The 18,324-nt window shown below is 42.4% G+C and overlaps 1 protein-coding gene across 1 annotated transcript in view; it reads right to left on the bottom strand.

Moving 5' to 3' along the window:
* The window catches only part of smad4b (SMAD family member 4b), a 100,732-nt gene extending 83,051 nt beyond the window's left edge, over positions 1–17,681 (bottom strand). The window contains exons 1-2 of the mRNA XM_060850447.1: positions 17,456–17,681; positions 409–844 (exon numbers count right to left, since the gene is read on the bottom strand). Of these exons, the coding sequence (XP_060706430.1) occupies positions 409–648 (240 nt within the window). The 5' untranslated portion in view covers positions 649–844; positions 17,456–17,681. The remainder of the gene's footprint in view (positions 1–408; positions 845–17,455) is intronic.
* Positions 17,682–18,324: the final 643 nt, after the last annotated feature.

Below are 18,324 nucleotides of genomic sequence, written 5' to 3'. Positions count from 1 at the left end.
TGGGATTCCTCCGGGTGCTCTTGCTTCCTCCCACAGGCCAAAGATGCACAGGTTAGAAGGACTGGTCATGCTAAATTGTCCGATAGCATCCAGGGATGTGCAGGCTAGATGAACTATCCATGGGAAATAAGGGTAGTGAGGACAGTTGTTTTGGCGGGGGTGGGGGTTATGGTAAACATTAGGACAAAAGAACAGACCTCAGAAGAACTATTTAACATGATGGTGATGGTGGGGAAGCAACGAATGTAACAATTTTTTTCTACCTCTCTTACTTTTTTGATAATTTAACCACGGAAAAAACATTAAAATTGTAATTATGTGTCATTTCTTTATTCATTTCGTTCTTCATTCTACAAAGCTGCTATAAATAGAAAGTTTTTATAAAATAATTTCCCAATTGACATTTACCTGGAGTCTGCCATCTAACGTTCTCTGTATTGTAACACACTTGCTGGGATGAGCTCCATTTGTTGTTATGGCTGTGATCAATGAATCAAGTTCGTCCTTTTTCTCCTTCAGTTTTTTCACCAAACTCTCAATAGCTCTTTTTGCAAAAGTTTCACTTTCTCCACCTTGTCGATGACACATCAAGCTATGCACAATGCTTAGGCATGCATCATTACTAGTTGGAGTGTTGGTGATGGACATGTTGCTGATCTTCTATCAGCTTCTCCCCCTTCAATATAAAATCTTTCAGGTCCTCAGAGTAGAGAAAGGGATCCTTCCAAACCGGCAAGATGTGATGTAAGCGTTCCCGTGTACTAAAAGGCACACCTGATATCTTAATTGTAGTCAGAACTTCAGCAGAAACAAAGTAGTGGCTTTGAACAGTTTCTCAGAGAACCTTTAAAACAAAGCACAGACAGAACATGTTATACACAATTATTCCCTTTCAAAAATAATTTACAATTGTGCACAATTATTTTGATTTACTAAGCTCTTGGATACCTGAAATTGAACTTCTGGGAATATTCTGACAGAGACTTCTCAAAATGTAATTTTTTTTCTCCTGAAGGTAGAACTATATTGGAGTGCAGTTTCAATACCTCCCAAAAAATCAATTAAGTAGCCATGGCTCGAAGGGTCAAGAGACCATTTCATTACAGAACATTTCACTGTGAAGGTTAATTCTACTATCACCTAAAGGTTCACACAGTTCATTCACCAACATAAATTAAGTGAGCAGTAATAAGGAAGAAACCTTGGATAGAATTTCTTAATTTGTCCAGATCAAAATAATATACAACTTACTTGTATCCTAGCTAAAATTGTAAGATATACATGCGAATTCAGAGCAGGACTAAGCCATGCAGCTCATTAAGTCAGCTCCATCATGCATTCAGGTTCTGATAGATCTCACTGTGGTCTCAACACTACTTTCCTGCCTATCCCAGTACCGTTTTATACCTGTTTAGTGAAGAATGCATCTAATTCGGCCTTAAAACTACTCAATACTCTGCGTTTCAACAACTTTCTAAGGATGTGTTTCAAAGGTTTACGGCCCTCAAGAAACAAAAAAGGAAAATCTCTGCCCATTTCCATCAAAAATGGGAAGTCCTTATTTGAAAGCTGTATCCCGTAATTCTGGTCTCTTATACAAGGGGAAATATATTTTCAGCATCCATCCTATCAAGTCCTCTCAGGAGCTTATGTCTCAATCAAATCATCCCTCATTTTTCTAGATACTTGCACAGCCTCCCCAATGTTTCCTCATCAAATAACTTCATCATCTCAGTAAGTTTCACACTTAAGAAAAGTAAGATCACATCTGAAGGAAGACACAGCATGAGTAAATTGTCTCGAGACTTTGGAGGCAGCATAGAATTCACTGCATAGGGCAAGAGGTGCTTCTTGCTGCTTTTTTAGTTCATAGAAGCTATGAGTTTTTTTAAATTGTAGGATAGATGTAGCCCAGGATCAGGGCCCAGCGCAAAAAAGTGACATCACTAGACAACCACAAGTTCATTGACTATAACAGTTGCTAAGTTGACTGCAAGGGTTACTTTCAAATTGAAGGTAAAAGGCGAGAAATATTTACAGATTAAAAACAAAGAGATCAGTAGGACCTTTTAAGAACACAAATTCAGAACTAAGCAAATAAAATAGAGATGGAGATGCAGGACCAAGCAACATGTAACATTTGCCTGATGTGGGGAGCTGGTGGACCGCACTGTGGCTCATACTGACCACATCTGTCACAAGTGTTGGTTGCTTGAGGAACTCCAGCTCATAGTTGACAAGCTAGAGTCTGAGATTCCACAGAGGTGGAGAGTTATGTGGTGACTATTTCAGGAGGCAGTCACACCCTTGGATTAACTCACTCAAATTCAGCCAATAGTCTGGGACAGGAGGGTGTGACAACCAGTGAGGCAGATAGTGGTTCGAATGAGGGAATGAGAGTAGCGAGACTAAATTAAAAAGCAGATCCAAAAAAGGTGATAAGCTCCTGAAATACAAGCACACAGGGTCAACAAGACTAAAGAGTAAACGAGTGGCTCAAGGATAGGCATGGGAGCAACACGTTTGAATTCATGGAATATTGGCACCAGTACCAATAGACAATAGGTGCAGGAGTAGGCCATTCTGCCCTTTAAGCCTGCACCACCATTCAATATGATCTTGGCTGATCATCCTTAATCAGTATCCTGTTCCTGCCTTATCTCCATAACCCTTGATTCCACTATCCTTGAGAGCTCTATCCTACTCTTTCTTAAACAATCCAGAGACTGGGCCTCCAATGCCTTCTGGGGCAGAGCATTCCACACACCCACCACTCTCTGGGTGAAGAGGTTTCTCCTCATCTCTGTCCTAAACAGCCTACCCCTTATTTTTAAGCTGTGTCCTCTGGTTCTGCACTCACCCATCAGCAGAAACATGTTTCCTTCTCCAGAGTGTCCAATCCTTTAATAATCTTATATGTCTCAATCAGATCCCCTCTCAGTCTTCTAAACTCAAGGGTATACAAGCCCAGTCGCTTCAATCTTTCCACATAAGATAGTCCCTCCATTCCAGGAATTGACCTCGTGAACTACGCTGCATTCCCTCAATAGCCAGAATGTCTTTCCTCAAATTTGAAGACCAGAATTGCACACAATATTCCAGGTGCAGTCTCACCAGGGCCCTGTACAGCTGCAGAAGAACCTCTTTGCTTCTATACTCAATCTCTCTTGTTATGAAGGCCAGCATGCAATTAGCTTTCTTCACTACCCGCTGTACCTGCGTGCTTACCTTCATTGACTGGTGTACAAGAACACCCAGATCTCTTTGTACTGCCCCTTTTACCTAACTTGACCCCATTTAGGTAGTAATCTACCTTCCTGTTCTTGCCACCAAAGTGAATAACCATACATTTATCCACATTAAACTGCATTTGCCATGCAACTGTCCCCTCACCTAACCTGTCCAGGTCACCCTGTAATCTCCTAACATCCTCCTCACATTTCACCCTGCCACCCAGCTTTGTATTATCAGCAAATTTGTTAATGTTACTATTAATACCATCTTCTATAGCATTAATATATATTGTAAAAAGCAGCGGTTCCAGCACAGATCCCTGCAGTACACCACTGGTCACCGCCGGTCACCGCCTACCATTATGAAAGGGAGCCCTTTATCACTACTCTGTTTCCTGTCAGCCAACCAATTTTCAATCCAAGTCAGTACTTTGCCCCCAATACCATACGCCCTAATTTTGCTGACTAACCTCCTATGTGGGACTTTTGATAAAGCTTTCTGAAAGTCCAGGTACACGACATCTACTGGATACCCCTTGTCCATCTTGAGAGTTACATCCTCAAAAAATTCCAGAAGATTAGTCAAGCATGATTTCCCCTTCATAAATCCATGCTGACTCTGACCTATCCTGTTACTGCTTTCCAGATGTGTCGTAATTTCATCCTTTATAATTGACTCCAGCATCTTTCCCACCACTGAGGTCAGACTAACTGGTCTATAATTTCCTGCTTTCTCTCTCGCTCCTTTCTTAAAAAGTGGTACAACATTATTCACCCTCCAATCCACAGGAACTGATCCTGAATCTATCGAACTCTGGAAAATAATCACTAAAGCATCCACGATTTCTTGAACCACCTCCTTCAGTACCCTGGGATGTAGACCATCAGGGCCCGGGGACTTATCAGCCTTCAGACCTAACAGTCTCTCCAACACCAATTCCTGACAAATATAAATTCCTTTCAGTTCAGGTCCTTCAGCCACTGTTACCTCTGGGAGATTGCTCGTGTCTTCCCCAGTGAACACAGATCTGAAGTACAATTCAATTCTTCTGTCATTTCTTTCTTCCCTGTAATATATTCCCCTGTTTCTGTCTTCAAGGGCCCAATTGTAGCCTTAACCATTTTTTTCACCTTTCACATACCTAAAAAAGTTTTTATTATCCTCCTTTACATTTTTTGGCCAGTTTAGCTTTGTACCTCATTTTTTCTCTGTGTATTTCCTTCTTAGTAATCCTCTGTTGTTCTTTAAAAGCTTCCCACCAGTCCTCCGTTTTCCCACTCATCTTTGCTATGTTATACTTTTTCTCTTTTGACTTTTTATGTTTCTTCCCTCGTCAGCCATGGCCACCCCTGCCTCCTCATAGGATCTTTCTTCCTTTTTGGAATGAACTGATCCTGCATCTTCTGCATTATACCCAGAAATATCGGCCATTGTTCCTCCACTGTCATCCCTGCTAAGGTATTGCACCATTGTACTTTGGCCAGCTCCTCCCTCATAGCTCCACAGTTCCCTTTATTCAACTGAAATATTGTCACTACCAATTGTACCCTCTCCCTTTCAAATTGCACACTGAAACTTATTGTATTATGGTCACTACCTCCTAATGGCTCCAGGAAAGGAGAGAGCTTCCAATAGGACAAGCTCCATCTTAATCATGCTGGGACCAGAGTGCTGGTAAATTACATAGTTAGGGCTTCAAACTAAGTGGGTCAAGAATGGCCAAGGGGAGGTTTGGTCACATGAAAAACTTTGACATTGTGTGTCTGTGTGGGGCTGCTGCTCAGGTGAGGTGATTAACATTTCCACTAACAATTAGTAGGACAGAGTATGGGAAGGCTCAGGAATCTAACATCAGACACAGCAGATAAGGGGACAAATATGAGAAAGGGGTACAGTCGCACAAGACCAAGTGTGTTGTACTTAAAACCAACACAGAACACAAAATAGGTAAATGAGCTTGAAGTGCAGATTGAAATTGGCAAATATGATTCGGGGGCATCATAGCGACATGGACGCAGGAGATCAGGGCCAAGAACTAAATATACATAGATATATACCGTATTGAAAGGGCAGGTAGCTGGGTAAAGTTGCCTTGTTAGATGAAATTAAATCGATAGCAAGAAGCGACATAGGATCAGAAGGCAAAGAATGTGTGTGTGTGTGTAGTGTTGAGGAACCACAAACAGATTCTAATGGAAAATATGCACAGGACTTCAAGCAGTAGTCAAGATATGCAGCAGAAACTAAATCAGGAGACAAAAAGACACACAAGAATCATGTGACTTCAACATGCAGATAGACTGGGAAAAGGAGGTTGGTAACGAATCCCAAGAAAAAAGGAACCAGTGGAATATCTGAGATGATTTTTTTGGAATAGATAGTAGTGGAGCCCATTTGTGCTGTGTAATGAAGCACTCAATTAGGGAGATTAAGATGAGTGACGCTCCTACTGTGTAGCGATCAAAATGATAGTTTGAGAGGGTGAAGCTAAATCCGATGTGACATTATAGCAAATGAATAATGATAACTACAGTAACATTAGGAAGAGGTTAGATGGGAAGGGCAGTCTAGCAGGCAACGACGACAGTGGAGCAACAATGGCATGAGTTTGAGGGTAATTTCGGAGGCACAGTAGAAAGTCATTTCAAGGAAGAAGAAACATACTCAGGATAGTATGAGACAAGGGAAGGTCAGAGACAGCATAAAAGCAAAAGAAGAAGAGCGCGCGCGAGGGGGGGGGAAGAGCGCGCGCGAGGGGGGGGGAAGAGCGCGCGCGAGGGGGGGGGAAGAGCGCGCGCGAGGGGGGGGGAAGAGAGCGAGCGCGAGGGGAGGGAGAGCGCGAGGGGAGGGAGAGCGCGAGGGGAGGGAGAGCGCGAGGGGAGGGAGAGCGCGAGGGGAGGGAGAGCGCGAGGGGAGGGAGAGCGCGAGGGGAGGGAGAGCGCGAGGGGAGGGAGAGCGCGAGGGGAGGGAGAGCGCGAGGGGAGGGAGAGCGCGAGGGGAGGGAGAGCGCGAGGGGAGGGAGAGCGCGAGGGGAGGGAGAGCGCGAGGGGAGGGAGAGCGCGAGGGGAGGGAGAGCGCGAGGGGAGGGAGAGCGCGAGGGGAGGGAGAGCGCGAGGGGAGGGAGAGCGCGAGGGGAGGGAGAGCGCGAGGGGAGGGAGAGCGCGAGGGGAGGGAGAGCGCGAGGGGAGGGAGAGCGCGAGGGGAGGGAGAGCGCGAGGGGAGGGAGAGCGCGAGGGGAGGGAGAGCGCGAGGGGAGGGAGAGCGCGAGGGGAGGGAGAGCGCGAGGGGAGGGAGAGCGCGAGGGGAGGGAGAGCGCGAGGGGAGGGAGAGCGCGAGGGGAGGGAGAGCGCGAGGGGAGGGAGAGCGCGAGGGGAGGGAGAGCGCGAGGGGAGGGAGAGCGCGAGGGGAGGGAGAGCGCGAGGGGAGGGAGAGCGCGAGGGGAGGGAGAGCGCGAGGGGAGGGAGAGCGCGAGGGGAGGGAGAGCGCGAGGGGAGGGAGAGCGCGAGGGGAGGGAGAGCGCGAGGGGAGGGAGAGCGCGAGGGGAGGGAGAGCGCGAGGGGAGGGAGAGCGCGAGGGGAGGGAGAGCGCGAGGGGAGGGAGAGCGCGAGGGGAGGGAGAGCGCGAGGGGAGGGAGAGCGCGAGGGGAGGGAGAGCGCGAGGGGAGGGAGAGCGCGAGGGGAGGGAGAGCGCGAGGGGAGAGAGAGCGCGAGGGGAGAGAGAGAGCGAGGGGAGAGAGAGAGCGAGGGGAGAGAGAGTGCGAGGGGAGAGAGAGCGAGAGGGGAGAGAGAGCGAGAGGGGAGAGAGAGCGAGAGGGGGAGAGAGAGAGCGAGGGGAGAGAGAAGAGAGAGGGGAGAGAGAGTGAGAGGGGAGAGAGAGAGAGGGGGAGAGAGAGTGTGAGGGGAGAGAGAAGAGAGAGGGGAGAGAGAGTGTGAGGGGAGAGAGAAGAGAGAGGGGAGAGAGAAGAGAGGGGGAGAGAGAGTGTGAGGGGAGAGAGAAGAGAGAGGGGAGAGAGAGAGAGAGAGGGGAGAGAGAGTGTGAGGGGAGAGAGAGTGAGAGGGGAGAGAGAGTGAGAGGGGAGAGAGAAGAGAGAGGGGAGAGAGAAGAGAGAGGGGAGAGAGAGTGAGAGGGGAGAGAGGAGAGAGAAGAGAGAGGGGAGAGAGAGAGAGAGAGGGGAGAGAGAGAAGAGAGAGGGGAGAGAGAAGAGAGAGGGGAGAGAGAAGAGAGAGAGGGAGAGAGAGAGAAGAGAGAGGGGAGAGAGAGAGTGAGGGGAGAGAGAAGAGAGAGGGGAGAGAGAGTGTGAGGGGAGAGAGAGTGTGAGGGGAGAGAGAAGAGAGAGGGAGGAGAGAGAGAGAGAAAAGAGAAAGAAAAGAGAGAGAAAAAAGAGAAACAGAAAAGAGAGCGAGAAAGAGAAGAGAGAGAGAAAAGAGAGAGAGAAAAAAGAGAGAGAGAGAAAAAAGAGAGAGAGAAAAAGAGAGAGAGAGAGAGAGAGAAGAGAAGAGACAGAGAAGAGAGAGAGATTTATATTTCAATATAAATATATATGTACATGTTACAATAAAAAAAATCAAACTATCAGCAATGTAAGAAACAGCCCAGAATGATCGGTCCACAAAAAGCATGACAAATACAACCTGATAAGTTACCTATCAGTCTACACATGATAATCAAAGTATTATGGGGTCAGAGTATTATTGCTCAGCAATAACTTGTTCACTGACACTCTGAGTTCCATCACTGCTATTCAGCTCCTGACCTCATCGCAGTCTTCATCCAAACAATGTCAAAAGTGCAGAGGTTCAGAGGTGAGGGGAAACGGATGTCCTTGACATTATGGCATTTGATAGTTTGATATTGAGGCATCCTAGCAAAACTGCAATCAACGGGAAAGGGGAGGAGAAAACTTCAGTGGTTGGAATCACAGTTACCACAAAAAAGTTGGCGAGTATGGACACTGCCAGGGAGTGACAACTTCAAAACAGGAGAGAAACGGCTAAAAGAACTAGACTTTGCAAAAACTTCAGGCTCTCTTCACAACTTTCCGTACCTCTAACCAAGTTGTACCAGTACAGCTACAAATCTGGCATCTATCCAACAAATTGGAAAAGTGCCCAAGTATATATCCTGCACTCACAAAGGTCAATTCCAACCCAACCAATTACCACTCCAACAGCTTGCTTTCAATCATGCAAGTAACATAAAGGGTAATGAGTCATCAATAGCATGCTTACTGTGGTCTCCAAGGACCACTAAGCTTAATAGAGTTGTTGAACATGATCAAGAGCTTTACTTAAAAGGGAAGGGGTAAGTGATTTCCCTTGACATCAATGCCACATTTACAGACAAATAAAAAATTGAAGAATCTCAGTTTTAAAACTAAACATTGAAATCACATCAACTGCTGAAAGTGAATTCCAAACTCCACCCACACTTTGCATGAAGTGGTTCCAACTTGTACTGCAATTTTATCGATTTGTCCTCATTGCTGTTCCTCCCCCATTCCCCACATTTCACATCAAACATGTCATACAAGTCTGTGGTTCTGCAGTTGAAGCATGCCTCTTCCTATAAAGACCAAGAACCAAAACCAAAACCATTTTCCTTACTTTTCTGGTAATTATTTGTAACATTTGAATGGTGTTTCTAGACCTCCAACCATCTTTGAAATTCCGCCAGTTTTTCCACAGAAATTTCACCTTTATGTCACTGAAAAATTTGAATATGCAGCTTTATAACCCAAAATTCATTAATGTAGTAAATAGTTGATATCGCGACAACTTGCCAATGACAGTACCTGGGACTAGATTAATTTAGGATATCTGGCCAGCATGGACCAGTGGGACCCTGAAGGGTCTGTTTCCATACCGTACATCTCTATGACTCATCATCCCTTTCTTGGCTTCAACTTAGAGTGCCTAAACAAATAAATTATTAGCATTCAATTCCTTAAATTAATAATGATAGACTTCAAAGATTTTCTGAAAATCCACATAAATAACATCAACTTTCCTTCCACTTACTTTAAATCGCTTCCCCCAAAATTTAAATGAGGTGTGTTCAACATAGCTTGTTTTTACACTGCTACATATATGACACAACCTTTGCAAATTCACACTGGCGCTCAGATCAGCTAAATATTTTCAATATCTCCTTAGCCTTAATTATAGACACAATAATTCCCTGACAATAAAAGTTAGGCAAACAGGTCCTTGGCTTCCTGGCTTTCCTTGATCCTTTTCTTTAAATATCAGAGCATATGGCACAATCTTGCAATTGGTCTCTGAATCAAGAGAACTCTGAAATCTTCATTTGATTAAGTGCCCATGCACTGTTTCCATCTACTCCTTCTCAAACTGTCAGATAGAAAATAACAGGGTCTGGGAATCTGTTATTCTTTAACGTCTTTCAATTCTCCATTATTGTATGTAAAAAAAGTCAGTCACAGGATGTGATGCGGCTGGCCAGCACAGTATTTATTACCTATTTTTAATTGCCCTCGAGAAAGTCATGCAGAGCTGCTTTCTTGAACTGTGACAGTGCACATCAACAAAGCTGTTGAGGAAAGGTCCCAGATCTTCAATTAGCAGCCTAGCCATCAAGTCAGCATATTACTTGCATTAATTTACTTCCTTAAAAACACAGTTTATAAAGAAATGTAACTTCATTCTTCTAATGATTGGGAGATGCTGGTGTTGGACTGGGGTGTAGAGTTAAAAATCACATCACCAGGTTTTAGTCCAACAGGTTTAATTGAAAGCACTAGCTTTCGAAGCGCTGCACCTTCATTTGGTGGTTGCAGAGTACACAATTGTAAGACACAGAATATATAGCAAAAGTTTACAGTGGGATGTAACTGAAACTATACCTTGAAAAATAGCTTGATTGTCTGTTAAGTCTCATCTGTTACAATGACCATGTTAGCTTCAATTCTTTCATACATAAATCACAAAACTTAAAAAAAAAGTTAGATTCTCAGGTTGACTTTAACAATTGGTGTCAGCCTAGATAATGTGTTGAAGGTGATAGCCCTGTATTGTCTGTCTGTGCCATAACGTTTAGACTGATTCTAATCTAAAAAAATCAGTTAACAGAGTCTTACATGGATTCATGCAGTTTTCAAGCAAAGTACGGGGGGGGGCGGGGGGCGAGTGCTGGAAAAGCACAGCTAGTCAGGCATAAGAGTCGATACAGAGCATTAGCTCTTTATCAGGAATGTCATTCCTGATGAAGGCCTTATGCTCGAGACAGCAACTCTCCTGCTTCTCGGATGCTGCCTTTCTCAGTTCATAATATATTTAACAGTGGCACGGCAAATATAATCTCAACTTTTCATAAGTTTGTCCTCTGTTTAGACAATGTTTAAAGTCTGCGTTTGTTTTAAACATTTATTCATCTGCCCAATATAACAGGGAATTCCAAGTAACATTTTGGATGACAACGCTGCTGGGAAACATCTTGACATGTTTTACTGTGTTAAAAGCTCTCTGCCAATAAAAGTTGCTGTTGTATTACATTTTGCATGACTCAGATCAGATAAGAACTTGCATTTGACAATGGGGTGCTGGAAGCAAGGGTAATGGGTTAACAAGGTGGAAAAGCATTCAGTATGTAGAGCCATTTAAACAATATTGGAAGCATTCAGTATGCAAGGTCAGTTTAACAGGATGAAAAGCATTCATTACATGAAGCCAGTTATTCACTGTGTTAACAGCAGATGGCTTAATCTTTACTGCTGACACTCACTGATTGTAACGCTCACCCAATCATTATGCATACTGTCTTATGTAGATGCTCCTCCCTGTAAAATGACTATAATTCATTAAGAAACAGCTGTTCGAGAGAGAAGATCAAGAACTCATGTATCTGTGCACGTGGGCAATTGTGTTCTCTCCCTCCAGGGCCCAGAATAAAGATGGAGATGGTAAAAGTACATGGTGTCTGAGTGTTTTACTTCAACTGAGGGGGAAAATGGGACGACACAATAATCTCATTAGTTAGAAACAATATCCCTCAAATAATTTATCCCCCAAGACAGCAATAAATAAATGTTCATATTCTTGGGAATAAATTAGGCTAAATAGCCAAGGTCTTTTTCTCAGGGTAGGGGAGTCCTAAACTAGAGGGCATAGATTTAAGGTGAGATTTGAAAAGGACTTTGGGGCAACTTTTTCATGCAGAGGGTGGCGTGTATATGGAATGAGCTGCCAGAAGTGGTGGTAGAGGCTGGTATAATTACAACATTTAAAAGGCATCTGAATGGGTATCACTTTTGCTTTTCTGAAACTGTATTATGGGATCGTTTAGATTTACCCAAGCAGGCAGGTGAGGTCTCAAGTTTTTTTTTAAGAATACCCTTCAACAGATGAGCACTATACCAGAGCACCAACCTTGATTTTTCTACCCAAGCCCTGGAATGGAACATGAACCCAGAACATGAACCCAGCTGCAAGAGGAAAGCTTCTTGAATGTTGCTGGAATGGTATCCATCTATATAAGTGAATAGAATTCAACTGCAGTTCTGGTTTGTGCATGGTAGGCAATGGACAAGCTTTGAAGAGTCAGGAAATTACTGATGATGGTCATGAATTAACTAAAGTCAATCATCTTACTTACCAGCAGTCAACTAAAATAAACCCATTTTGAAAGAGATCTTAAAACTTGTTTACACTATAAGTAATATCACTGTTTTATGAGACCATAAAATCTTCACTACTACATTCTCCACCTCAACAGCAACTTTTTTTTAAGATTAGATTACTTACAGTGTGGAAACAGGCCCTTTGGCCCAACAAGTCCACACCAACCATCCGAAGAGCAACCCACCAATATCCATTCCCCTTCACCTAACACTATGGACAATTTAGCATGGCCAATTCACCTAACCTGCACATTTTTGGACTGTGGGAGGAAACTGGAGCACCCGGAGGAAACCCACACTGACACTGGGAGAATGCGTAAATTCCACACAGACAGTTGCCAGAGGCGGAAACTGAACCCAGTCTCTGGCTCTGTGAGGCAGCAGACCTAACCACTGTGCCACCATGCTGTCCTTGGTAAGCTGCATCAACAAACTGATTTAAAATACCTTTAACTTGCTAAAAAGGTCCCAAGGTGCTTCAAAAGAACAAAGATCTGACATCAAGCTAGGTGAAGATATATTAAAGGAAGATGGCCAAGAATTTGATTGAGGAGAGAGTTAAAATAAGAAAATTTGGGAGTGAACAAAAACAAATTGTTGGAAAATTGCTTGAGCTTTGCAACATTTTGCTTTGGTTCTGATTTCGGCAGCCGCAGTTCTTCTTAAATTTGGGGACTATCATAGAACCCCTAAAATGTCAAAGTAGGCCATTCAACCCATTGAGTCTGCACCAACCCTCAACAGCATTTCATCAAGATCCACCATATCCCTGTAGCCTTGTACTTCCAATGGCTATTCCACCTAAACTTACACACCCCTAGACACTATGGGCAATCTAACATGGTCAATCCATCTAACTCGCACATCTTTAGGCTGTGGGAAGAAACTGGAGCATATAGAGGAAACCTATATAGACACGGGGAGAACGTGCAAACTCCACACCAATGGTCAGAAGGTGGAATTAAACCTGGGTCCCTGGTGCTGTGACTTATGGTTTAAGCAGTTGAGAAAGCGCATATAACAAGGATAAATCAATTAAAATTGGAAGCATACAAGAGCCCAGAAGTGGAAAAGTAAAAAACATTAGAGATAGGATGCAGAGTTAAAGGGATTCAAGTACAAAGATAAGTATTTTATAATCAAAGTATGATTCGACAGGGAACTAAAGTATAACGCTTTTAATCCACATTTTAACAACTTAGCAACAACAGGCTGCCCAAATGTTAATTAATTTCACGTCAAATTTGTGATGCTTCTTAGCGATAGACAAAGAATATGCATGAAATTAATGATTTGTATGCAGTTATCTCCCAAAACTGCATATCCTGAAATTCTCAACAAGTCCAAACCATTTTGTTCAGAACAGAAAAACACAAATTGTAATCAAGTCTTGCTCCAGCTTGATTCACTAAACCATAAGGCTCATAATCTAAATATTTTCTAATAACCAGATTCCATCATAAACATACAAGGTAATCGGAGAAACTTACACTTAACATACATGTAGTCAGGCATTATTGGGATCTATGCAATTCAGTTAGCTGCACTATCAAGTTAGAAAGCTTGTCATTACTACCTCACTTGTGCACAGCATGTTGCTCACACACAAGAGAGTTATTGGAGGCAAGGTCTTTTGAATGAACTTCATAGCAGAGTCTTTTCTGAAATTAAAATACGCCATGGCACTATTTGAAAGAAAGCAGGAGTATTAATCCTAATGTCTTGAGCAATGTTTCTGCACTAATCAACATCACAACAAAAAAAAAATTGAAAATTATTTGGTCATAATCACACAGCTGTCTGTACAAGCTTGTTGAGTGAAAATTAATTCTTGCACATCTTGCATGTCAGCAGTGACTATGCTTTGAAAAGTACTTAACTGGCTGCGAGTTAAGGGATTAAACAGGCCTTTTTCCATTTAACATTTTTTATTCCGCTATTTTGCATATTCCCATGTTGTGACTGCAAGTCTTGGATGCTTTGTTCAAGTCAATGCATTCTTCCTTAAAAAAAGATACAATGGCTCTTTTGGAAGGTGGGATGTGTTCAGTCACATGATCATATTGGAAGGTGGGATGTGTTCAGTCACACATGATAAAAGATAAAAAGATAATATTACCAAAACAAAATTCAGCTAATATTTCAACGTACAATAAAACTTTTGACTTGAACTTGAAATATTTCATAAGCTTTCCCAACTCCAACCACTGTTATCCCATGACAAATTGTAAAGTAGCAGAATGATGAGCACACAAATAGAATGGAGAAATAAGTAGAAGACAGACAGACAGCTGGGAGTCCAATGCAGACAAGTATGAAGTGGTGTATTTTGGGAGAACCAATAAGGAAATGTACAAAAACGGCAAAAGTCAAAACATTTGGATGAGCAAAGATATCTTGGTGTTCATTTAGATAAATCCTTAAACCTGAGGCAAATAAAAATCTCTCAACTTTTGGTTGATAAATAAATGTTGATTGAATGAAAAAAAAAGGCCATAAGACTAGGAAAACAACCTAATTTTATGTGAAGAGCTTAAAAAAAAGCCTTTTTACATCCACAAAGAGGTGGAAAGTATGGCCTCAGCTCAATGCCACATACGGAACTGTTTTTTAACAGGGAAAACAAAAAGGGCCACATTTATACAAGTAGTTGTTGTACTTTAAAAATAGGTTAAGCATACTGCTACTTTCCACCTTACCAGTGGCAGTCCTGCATATGGTTACTAAAATCGCCAGTTTAGATCTCAGTTTGAGAGTGATACATGACTTGACCTCTCTGCCATGTAAATCTTTGATGCACTGCCTCAACCTTGTGGACTCTATTCTTCAGCTCTGCCAAAAGCCAGTTTTCTGCCAGCACCAAAAGAAAATGTAGTCAGCGAAGAAAAACAGAGGAAGTTACTTAGTGTTTAATTTTCATTGCCTATTGTATACACGTGCTTGGTCTCCTGAAATTAATCCCAGTGACTTTCAACTGCAAGGCATTCATAATGTATTTAATTCTATGTACTTTTCACGCAGCTAAAAACAACATCCCATGTATCATCTGTTATACTGTCAAAAATTTAAACACGTATGAGCAAAGCATTCCTAAAACTTCAAAAAAAAATCGATGAAACCATTGGATTCTATCAAACAAATTTACTCCAACTCACAATTCCTTCCTCCTCCCCACTTACACCCTCAAGATCAACCTAAAATGCATCATCTCTGGATAATCATATTTGACGGTGAGTGGGCAATTTAGAGACCACATTTATACTTATAAGAAAGCTACACCTTATTTCATTCCTATCAGAGTGTTTATCCATGTTTAGGACATCTTTAGACTTGACTGTTCAAAAGGCCTTCTGACAGCACTTGAAGTTCAACCTTACATAAACCTCAATATGACCAAACACCAGCTCTTCAATTCCTATAGCCTCATGGTAGTCTTCCTTGATCAGTCAGGACAAACCCTAGAACATTTAGCCTTGGGTTCCAACCTTAGAAACTCTAAAATTCAGAGTCCACGTTAGTGGTACAAAATTATAGCACCTTTGAGGTAAATTCAAAAACGTGCTTGTCTAGAAATTCCTCAAGACATTTGCACAGATTTAGGTTTATTGAACTTTTTAAAAAAAACAGATGAATTCCGATGAAAGGTAATTCACCTTACATGTTAACTGCTTTTTCATACTATATATAGATCTGTTGAATATTTCTGTTTTTATTTCAGATCTCCACTATCTGCAGTACTTTGCTCTTGTTCATGGACTTGGACATGATCACTGACAAATTTGTAATTGAATTCTCAATTAAAGAAGCCACAGAAATTCGCAGAAGACTGCGTGACTATACAGAAGATTAGTTTTACATGATGAAAATGCTACCTTCCACAAGGTTAGCAAAACAGCATTGAATGGTATTTCACAAGGCTTAGACCAATAATGGACATGGAAAATGAAAATTAAATCTAAAGAGTCTGAAGTACTTCCAGTGTTGTGTTTTTTTTTAATTCAACAGCATCCAAAGTACTGTGTTCTATCAAATCTTTTAAGTCTGTAAAAATAGCTTGCTGCGAAATTATGGGAACAGATACAGTAAAGGAGTACTTAGATACTAGAAAATACAAAATAATTTAAATAGGGTCTACAATCAGATAGGCAAACAAATTTCTGCACACAAATAACAAAATGAGACCTGCATAAAACAAAATTGACAACTGGAAAAACATTTGAGGAGAACTGGGAATGTTGACAAGACTTAAAACTATGAAATAAAGTTGCAAAAAAAAAGTTCTGTAGCAGAAAAACTGAATAAAGTACAAGAGATTTTGCTAAGCCTCTTCAATTGTGATCAACCTGCTCATACGAGAGAATGAGTGGAGAGTAAACAGACTAACTCAAAACAGAGAAGCTTGAGCTTTACAATCTGTGAAGACACTGATAGGCACAATTCCAGAAACAATTTCAACCATATTCAACAATCTCCAGCCTCAATATCAGTAATATCAAAACTGATAGATCGCAGTGCTGGGATGCCTTCAGTAGTTACTTGGATGTCTGTGTTTTGAAGTTCTAAGCAAAATGCATGCTTTATTATTCTATTAAAAACTTTAATAGTGTAAGCACAAAGTTGTTTTAAATTCAAGAAATATACACGATCAACAGATTATTTCTTTTCAATGATTTTACATTGTAAGTCTAGTTTCTCTAGGCGAGTGATATACACTTTGGGTTTACCTGCTAATTCAGGCTGCAATATAACAAAATAATTCAATGTTTAAATGAAGTCCAGCTATCATAACAAGGCATCAGACTGATCTTAATGGTTTGCAGTACCATCGTTTATCTTGAAGTTACCATTACATAGTCCGAAATTTGATCGGCTATTCGCCAAAACAAAAAAAATCTTCCACATTGCATTTTTATAAATCTACGCTCACTGGAGACTGATCTTATTCATGTGGATCATGTTAATAACGGAGAGGCTACAGAACCTTAAAAGCCTGTCAACATTTCAGATTCAGCGATTCCCTAGAAAGAAATATTAATATCCTTAAACGTTTTCTATTCAACGCCGGAGGGGGGGGGGGGGGGGAGAATGGGAGAGAATAAAACTCCCGTAAAACACACACACCAGTCCAACTATTCGATCACAAGACTTCTCTGCAACTAATTTGAAAGCTCAACATTCAAACCCTTACTGCACCCCCTACAACACCAGGTGACGATACAGTTAAAACACTTCAATCGATGGAGAACTAAAACAAAATTTTTAAAAATTCAAAACCCAATATAAAGAAAACGCGTTTGTGTAAGGAAGATCCTTTCCCTCCCCACCCACCCACCCACCCACTGCATGTTTACAACGCCCAGACTCTTCTTTATAGCAGCCAATTCCACGCTTCTTATAAATCACCATAGTAACTGTGCTGCAGTTAATGGTCGCACGGAGATTATACACCGGCAGAAAAGGCTTGCCAACACGAACACTGGTGTTAGTTCAGTGACTCCAGGCCTACGCTGGGCCTCGGGACCCCCGCCTTCTCTGCCCCGGAGCCGGAGAGAAAGTTTTCCGGCCCCCGGATCGGGCCTCACTTACCGCAGCTTCGCCTCGATCTTTCTCAGAGAGTCAGGGCGATGGTTCCCGGCTGCTCTGATCACCCGAGACCCCTGGACTCTCCGAGCCGCATCTGAGCTGCCTGCGGCGGCCGTGCTGCTGCTGCTGCTGTAATCTCTTCACCCTCTCGGATTCCCCCGTCACCCAGATCCCGTTTTTTTTAAGGACACAACATGGCGGCTGCCGAGACGCATGCGCCCTGCCTCCGCTGTCCTCCTCCCCTGCCCCCCCTCCCCTTCGGGAGGACCTCCCCGAATAGATTCGGCAATCTCCGGCCAGAGCCCGAGCCGCGAAAAAAAAACCTGCAGATGCTCGAATCCAGAGGAGCCAAGATGTGGTAGACCCAGTGTCGGAGTGGGGTGTACAAAGTTAAAAATCACACAGCACCAGGTTATAGTCCGACAGGTTGATTTGGAAGCACTAGGTTTCGGAGCGCCGCTCCTCCATCAGGTGGTTGTAGAGTAGGACCATAAGACTCAGAATTTATAGCAAAAGATTACAGTGTCATGCAAGTTAAAAGATATATTGAACAAAAGATCAATTGTTGTTAACTCTTTCAGTTTTTAGAATGGGTTACAGGTTTCGGTTCATTAGCATGTAAATCCCAGAACTACTTTTAAAAGTTTCCGTTCATGCTAAAAGATAACCTCTTCTAAAAGATGGAAGACTAAAAGTAAAAAGTATCATTTTACTTGCATAATCTTTTGCTAAAAATTCTGTGTCTTATGGTCCTATTCCACAACCACCTGAAGGAGAAGCAGCGCTCCAAAAGCTAGTGCTTCCAAATAAACCTGCTGGACCGTAACCTGGTGTTGTGCAATTTTTAACTTTATCCGAAGATGACAGGCAGA

The sequence above is a fragment of the Hemiscyllium ocellatum genome, chromosome 1, assembly GCF_020745735.1.
Source record: "Hemiscyllium ocellatum isolate sHemOce1 chromosome 1, sHemOce1.pat.X.cur, whole genome shotgun sequence".
NCBI classification, from domain to species: domain Eukaryota; kingdom Metazoa; phylum Chordata; class Chondrichthyes; order Orectolobiformes; family Hemiscylliidae; genus Hemiscyllium; species Hemiscyllium ocellatum.
The sequence above is the reverse complement of the archived record's forward strand: the minus strand, read 5'-3'. Positions and strand labels throughout refer to the sequence as shown.